Source organism: Homarus americanus, unplaced genomic scaffold, assembly GCF_018991925.1.
Source record: "Homarus americanus isolate GMGI-L3 unplaced genomic scaffold, GMGI_Hamer_2.0 scaffold19012, whole genome shotgun sequence".
In the NCBI taxonomy this organism is placed as follows: domain Eukaryota; kingdom Metazoa; phylum Arthropoda; class Malacostraca; order Decapoda; family Nephropidae; genus Homarus; species Homarus americanus.
Window position 1 is genome coordinate 1 of NW_024716981.1, and position 6321 is coordinate 6321.

Here is a 6321-nt window from a genome sequence, read left to right on the forward strand (position 1 = left end):
GGGAGGGCCTGAGTGCAAGTGCGTGCACCCCCAGATAAAACCGGCAGAGAGCAGGGAGGAGCACCCGGGAGCAGTCTGGAAGGGCCTGGGAGGTGCACCTGGGGAGCGCCAGTGCACGGGGAGGTCAGAGGCACCTGGAAGTGCACCTGGGAGTGCAGATGCACCCAGAGAGAGAGCAGAACCACAGGGAGAGCATCACACACACATCATCATCATCACTGGCCAGGAACTGGCGTCTCTGAGCCTCACATTGAAGGGCGGAGTGCGCAAAAATCTGAGAGCGTCTGAGTGCAACGCTGGCACCCTGTATTATGCCGCCAGCCTGGTTGAGATGCGTGGCGAGTGTGCGCACCTGCCTGGGGAGGCAACCCTGGGAGCGCCAGGGGAGTGCAGTGTGTGTGTGAGATGGTCCCAGGAGAGCACATTAGGGATTTTAAACTTGAGTGCAAAACTTGTTGAAGAGTTAATCGTGGAGTGCACCGGTGGAGCAGTCAGCGGCACCCTGTGGGGAGCGCCCAGAGGAGCACCCGTATGCCTGCCCCGCGTGAGCGTCAGCGGGGAGGGCACCCTGGTGGCGAGGGCCCAGCTGCCGCTTTCATGCAAATGGCCTGAGGTGCATGGGCTCACAGGGGAGGTCAAATTGGAGAGGTCAGAGGCAACAGGAGGCACGAAGAACTGGGAGGCCCTGAGGTGTGTCTGGGAAGAGAGTGCTGAGGGAGGTCAGGGAGGCACCCTGCTGGGATGCCTGAGGCAGAACCAGGAGATCAGAGGCACCGAGGGGGAGGTCGAGTGCCAGATGGCCAGCAGCAGCACCTGGAGGTTCCGAGGCACGGTGGCTGTACCTGGAGTGCCTGGGAGTGTGTGTGTGTGGGGTGATATACCGGAACTGGGGAGCGTCTCGAGCCCAGGAGCGTCAGAGCAGAACCAGGAGCATCAAAGGTGAACTGGGGAGTGTCTGAGGTGCAATCTGGGAGTGTCAGAGGCGTACCCGGAGTGTCTGAGGTGTGGAGTCTGAGTACCTAGAGCGTTCCGGGCACCCTTCTAAGGCGTCTGTGAGTGATGAAATATGGAGTGTAAGAGGCACCAGAGCACTGATGTTGCACCGGAGGTCGAGGTAAAATGGAGCGCCCGAGTGTCAGATAAAACCCAGGAGGCATCAGGTGAACTGGGAGCGTCTGAGGGAGTGTGGAGGAGAATCTCAGAGGTTCTGAGGCACTGAGGCCTGAGGCACTGGGAGGTTGTGTGAAGGGCCTGGGAGTGGCCCTGAGGTGTTTCCTGGGAGTGTCTGAGGCACTGGGAGGAGCCTGAGGCACCTATGTAAGGAGGAGAACAAGGAGTAAGAGGCCTGAGGCCTGGAGGTACCCTGGGAGGCACCCAGGACCTGCCCAGAAGGCGGTGTAATCTGGGAGTGTCTGAGGTGTCTGGAGGAGGTCAGAGAGAATGGGGCGAGCACTGGAGGCCCAGAGGCACTTTTGTGAGTGCCCAGAGGCACTGGCATGTCAGGCGTGTGAGCAGATGGAGGCACCTTGGGGAGGTCAGAGGAACACCCAGAGCCGAGAGCACCGAGTGTCAGGGAAGTGCACCCTGGAGGCCAGCCTCACGCAAGGCACCTGGGATGTCTGGAGTGTCTGAAAATGCCGTGGAGGGAGCGCCAGAGGCACGAGGGGAGGAGGAGGCACTGGGAGGAGAGTGTGTACCCAGGGGAGGCAGAGGGAGTGCACTGAGTGTCAGAGTGCCTGAGTGTGGAGGAGTGCAATCAACGCGGCACCCTGGAGCGTCTGAGTGCGCACCTGTCAGAGCGCCCAGTGCACCCTGCCCAGGCACTGAGGAGCGCCTGCAGAGCGCGTCTGGGGAGTTCAGTACCTGGAGGTGAGGGTGCACCAGATGCCTGAGGAGCGCCCGGGAGGTCAGGCACCGGGAGCGTCAGAGGCACCTGGGAGCACGAGGGCCTGGGAACAGCCTGAGGCACCCCAGAGGTCTGATGCAAACTGCATGCCCAAAACAGGGATGTTAGGAGGCCTGGGAGGGAGGCAGCCCAGGAGTGTGAGAACCGGGAGGCCTGGACTGGAGGTGCACTGGTCGGAGGCACCTGGAGTGCCGGAGGCGCCTGGGGAGTACCTGTGTGGGGTCTGGGATGGCAAAATGGGAGGCCAGGTGTGTGGGAGGAGCAACTGGGAGTGCCAGAGGCTACCCAGTGGCAGAGGAAGTACCTGGGAGTGCTCAGAGGTACCAGGGGAATGCCTGGGAGGCACCAGGAGCATCAGAGGTAACCCATGTCTGAGGTACCTGGAGGCTCAGGAGCACCTGGAGGACTGGAGGTACCTGTGAGTATCGGAGCCCAGGCATCAGGTGTGGAGTGCCTGAGGTGTGTCTTAGGAGGCCAGAGGCACCTCAGGATCAGTGATGTCTGATGGCCACAGTGTACCTGGGAGGCCAGAGAGAGCACCTGAGGCCAGGAGGAGTAACCTGGGAGGTCAGGGTGCACCTGGGAGCCTGAGTGCCTGAGGTGTACCTGAAGTGTCAGAACCAGGGGAGGCTGAGCACCAGGAGGAGGGGCACTGTGGAGGCCTGTGGAGGAAGCAACAGGTATCAGTGAGGTAATTTGTGTCAGAGAGGAGAATCCTGAAAGGAATGTCTGTTGAATGGAATGTTCTGAAAATTTGGGAGCCAGAGAACTGAGGCACTCGCGCCCGGTCTGAGGTGCACCAGGAGAGCCTGAGGTGTACCGGCACCGGTGGTCGTGCCCTGGGGAGGCCAGGAGGTGTACCCAGGAGCAACCAGGAGTGAACTGGGAGTGTCTGGCGTCTGGAATCGAGTGTCTGAGGCCTGGGGAGGTCGCACTGGCGTTCTGATGTTCTGGTTCAGGTAAAATCGGAGGTTCTATACACCTGGCACAGAGATAACGGGCGAGGGCGCACCTGGGATCGGAGGTGTGCCCCGGAGGGGCCTGAGGCACCCAGTGCAGAGGCACCAGGATGTTTTGCGGAGTACCCCGGGAGGTCAGAATGAGAACTGGCGTCAGGGCACCTGGGCAGGCAAACCTGGGAGGTCAGGGCAGTAACTGTGATGCCTGAGGGAAATGCCTGAGTGTATGGTACTGAGGAATTTGGGAGTGCTGGGTGGAAAACTTGTGAGGTCAGAGGCAACAGGGAGGTCGAGGAACCAGGCATCTGCAGTGTTCTGAGGGCCTGTGGGAGGAGGTGTGTGAACCAGGAGACAGTGAACCTGGTTCTGAGTGCCTGGGAGGCCAGAGGCCTGTGGAGGCCAGTAGCACCCAGTGCCCTGAGGTGTCGGAGGTGTGTGCACCTGGGGAGTCTGAGGTGGCTACCTGGCAGTGTCAGAGGAGAACAAGGCAGGCCTGAAGGCCTGGAGGGGTGCACCTGGGAGTGCCAGAGGCGCCCAGGAGGCTGAGGCTCAGGGAGGTAGAGTAATCTGGAGGCCAGAGGCACCCATGGCCCAGAGAAAATGGAGGTGTAATGGAGTGGAGGCCAGAGGTGCACCAGGAGAGCACTGGGAGTTCAGGGGATGAGACCACCGGAAGGTCAGCCCGGGAGGAGGCACTGGAGGGCCTGACGTCTGAGGAGGAGGAGGAAACGGCGGATGTGTACTCAGGAGTGTCTGAGTGAATGGAGGAGCGTCAGCAGGCACTGGAGGCCGAGGCACTGGGAGTACTGAGGTAAATTGGGAACGTCTGGAGTGTCGACGGCACTGGAGTGGCCAGAGGTGTGAGCGAGGCAACCAGGTCGAGAAACTGGCGCCTGGCTGGATGCACCTGGGGAGCATCAGAGGTATCTGGCGGCCAGGGTGGGGAGCGCCCAGGGGAACCGGGAGTGTCGAGGTGTAACTGGAGCCTGAGGCGTCTTGGCTGTCGGTGCGTAACGTGATGTCAGCGATGTTCGAGGTACCGAGGGAGGGTCGGAGGTGTTCGAGTGTCAGGCAACGGATGCCTGAGTGCACGGGAGGTCACTGGGAGGAGGAAAACTGGAGCGGAGGCACCCGGGAGCGTTAGAGGTGCACCCGAGCGTCAGAGGTGCGCCTGGCGCCGGTTGGAGAACCGGCGTAACGGAATGGAGGCGGCCTGGTACCGTCAGCGTCGGCGTCTGAGGCGTACCTGAGTGTCTGAGGTGTACCTGGGAATGTCTGCGCCCGAGGTGATTGGAGGTAAATCTGGAGCGTCAGAGTGTACCAGGGAGGTCTCGAAGGAATCATGGGTGTCTGAGTGGGCACTGGAGCATCGGAGGCACTGGAGTGTCAGGTGTGCACTTGAGGTTCAGAGGCCTGAGGGCACTGGAGAATGTTCTGGTGTGTGCTCATGTCGAAAATTGGAGGATGAGGCAAATTAGGGGAGGCTGAGGGGAGTGAGGCACTGGGGAGTGAGAGGTACTGGAGGGAGGGTAAAAATTAGGAGTGTCGAGGTGAACTGTGAGGGTCGAGGAACTGAAGGGGCAGGGAACAGGGACGGGAGGAACTGGTGTTCGAGGCACTGGGAGGGGTGCACTGGAGTGCTCAGGCACCTGGAGGTCTGAGGTTTTGGGCAGGTGCACTGAGCACTGAGTGTGGTGCACCCGAAGGGAACAGAGTAGTCTGGCAGGGAGAGTGCTGCACTGGAGCACGGAGGTCGAGGCACTCGGGAGTGAGTGCAAAATAGAGCGTGTCGAACCAGGAGCAACGGAGTGAAATCTGGGCGTTCAGGAGCCAGAGGCAACTGGTGGTGCACGGGGAGGGCTGAGCGTCAGAAGTGTAATCTGGGAGTGTCTGGAGGTGTTTCTGGGGAGTGTCTGGAGGCACCTGGGAGGTTTGAGGTATTACCCCGGCGGTCAGGAGTATTGTCGGCGATGCAAGGAGGTGCACCCGGCGGCCTGAGGTGCGCACCGGAGGTCAGAGTGTACCTGGGAGTGTCAGAAGTGTACCTGGGGAGTAACCCTGAGGTGTCTCGGAGTGTCTGAGGTGCACCCTGGCGTCTGAGGCATACCTGGCGCGCTGAGTGTCATGGAGCAGCAAAATGGGAGTATCGGAGGTGTACCGGGGAGGGGAGGCCTTAGGAGGCTGGGGAGGTGTACCAGGAGGCAGTGGGAGTACCTGGGAGTGTCAGAGGTGAGTGCCTGAGGCACAGAGCACGGAGTGTGATGCACCTGGGAGTGTCAGAGTGTACCTGGAGTGCAGAGGGTGCACTGGGAGGCCTGAAATTTGGGAGGCCCTGAGGCACCTGGGAGGTCAGGAGTAGAACTTGGGAGGCTGGGAGGTGGACCAGGAGGCCAGGGTGTTCCAGGGGAGGTCAGGAGGAGCACCTGGGAGTGCCTGGGGAGGTGCACCCATAAAACCGGCACTGGGAGGTCAGAGGCACCTGGGAGGCCGAGCAACCTGGGAGTGTGAGAGGTGTGCCTAACGCACCTGGAGCGTCTGGAGGTGTGGCGTCAGAGGTAACAGGAGCGTCTCAGGGTGCACCTGGGAGGCCGAGGTGTACCAGGGAGGTCAGGAGGAGTGTACCCGGGAGGTCTGCAGGTGCACCTGGGAGGCCTGTGAGGTGCACCAGGAGGTCAGAGCACCTGGGGAGCGCACCCGGAGGTACCCTGGAGCATCGGAGGCGTACTGAAACGTCGGAGGCGTGATGCCGACGTGTAATCTGGGAGGTCAGAGGCACCCAGGGAGCAAGAGATGCACCGGGAGTGAGGAAACCAGGAGCGTCAGGAGAACCTGGGAGTGTCAGAGCGTACCTGACCATCGGAGGTGTTGGGAGCACCGGAGGCACCTGGGAGCTGTCAAGGGTGTACCTGAGGGGTAACTGGGAGTGTAACTGGCCGAGGAGGCATACCTGCAGTATCAGAGGAGTCACCTGGGAGTGCCTCAGGTGTCAAGAATGCCGGAGGTGTACCAAGGAGTGCCAGAGGTGAGCATCAGAGGTGAACTGGAGTGTCTGAGGTGCACCAAGGAGTGCCAGAGGTGAACAGGGAAAATGAGTAACGAGTGTCTGAGGTGTACCTGGAGGCCAGAGGTGCACCTGGGAGGTCAGAAGTGTACCTGGGAGTTCTGAGGTATTTCTGGGAGTGTCTGAGGTGTAACCTGGGAGTGTCTGAGGTATAACCGGCAGCCACAGGAGTGATGTCCGGCACCTGTGAGGCCCGGCGTGAGGCAACCTGGGAGGTGAGAGGTAAAAACCTGGAGGGAGGAACCAGGAGCGTACCTGGCCTGTGCAACCGGAGGAGGTGAACTGGAGTGTCAGAGGCATACCTGCGAGTATCAGAGGTGTACCTGGAGTGTCAGTGGTGTACCCAGAGTGTCAGAGGTGTACTGGGAGGCCAGGAGGTGAATCTGGAGTGTTCC

General features: G+C 60.9%; 1 protein-coding gene across 1 annotated transcript; it reads right to left on the reverse strand.

Moving 5' to 3' along the window:
- Positions 1-1198: 1198 nt before the first annotated feature.
- Positions 1199-5722, reverse strand: LOC121858764 (proline-rich protein 36-like). Its single transcript, XM_042355390.1, has 8 exons — positions 5570-5722; positions 4515-4705; positions 4018-4243; positions 3673-3865; positions 3042-3188; positions 2513-2745; positions 1864-2107; positions 1199-1584 (listed from the first exon to the last, which is right to left on the reverse strand). The coding sequence occupies exons 1-8, from the start codon at positions 5720-5722 to the stop codon at positions 1199-1201; spliced, it is 1773 nt and encodes a 590-aa protein (XP_042211324.1).
- Between the last annotated feature and the right edge of the window lie 599 nt (positions 5723-6321).

Bases quoted from the DNA above. Each gene is read 5' to 3' on its own strand.
- LOC121858764 (XM_042355390.1), bottom strand. From the start codon at position 5,722: ATGGTCAGGTACGCTCTGACACTCCCAGGTTCTCCTGACGCTCCTGGT. The intron at 4,244-4,514 runs GTGCCTGAGCAC...CTGACACTCCAG, and splicing joins CCAAAACCTCAGACCTCCAG to TGCCTCCGATGCTCCAGTGC. The intron at 2,746-3,041 runs GTTTGCCTGCCC...TGGCCTCCCCAG, and splicing joins TTACTGCCCTGACCTCCCAG to GGCACGACCACCGGTGCCGG.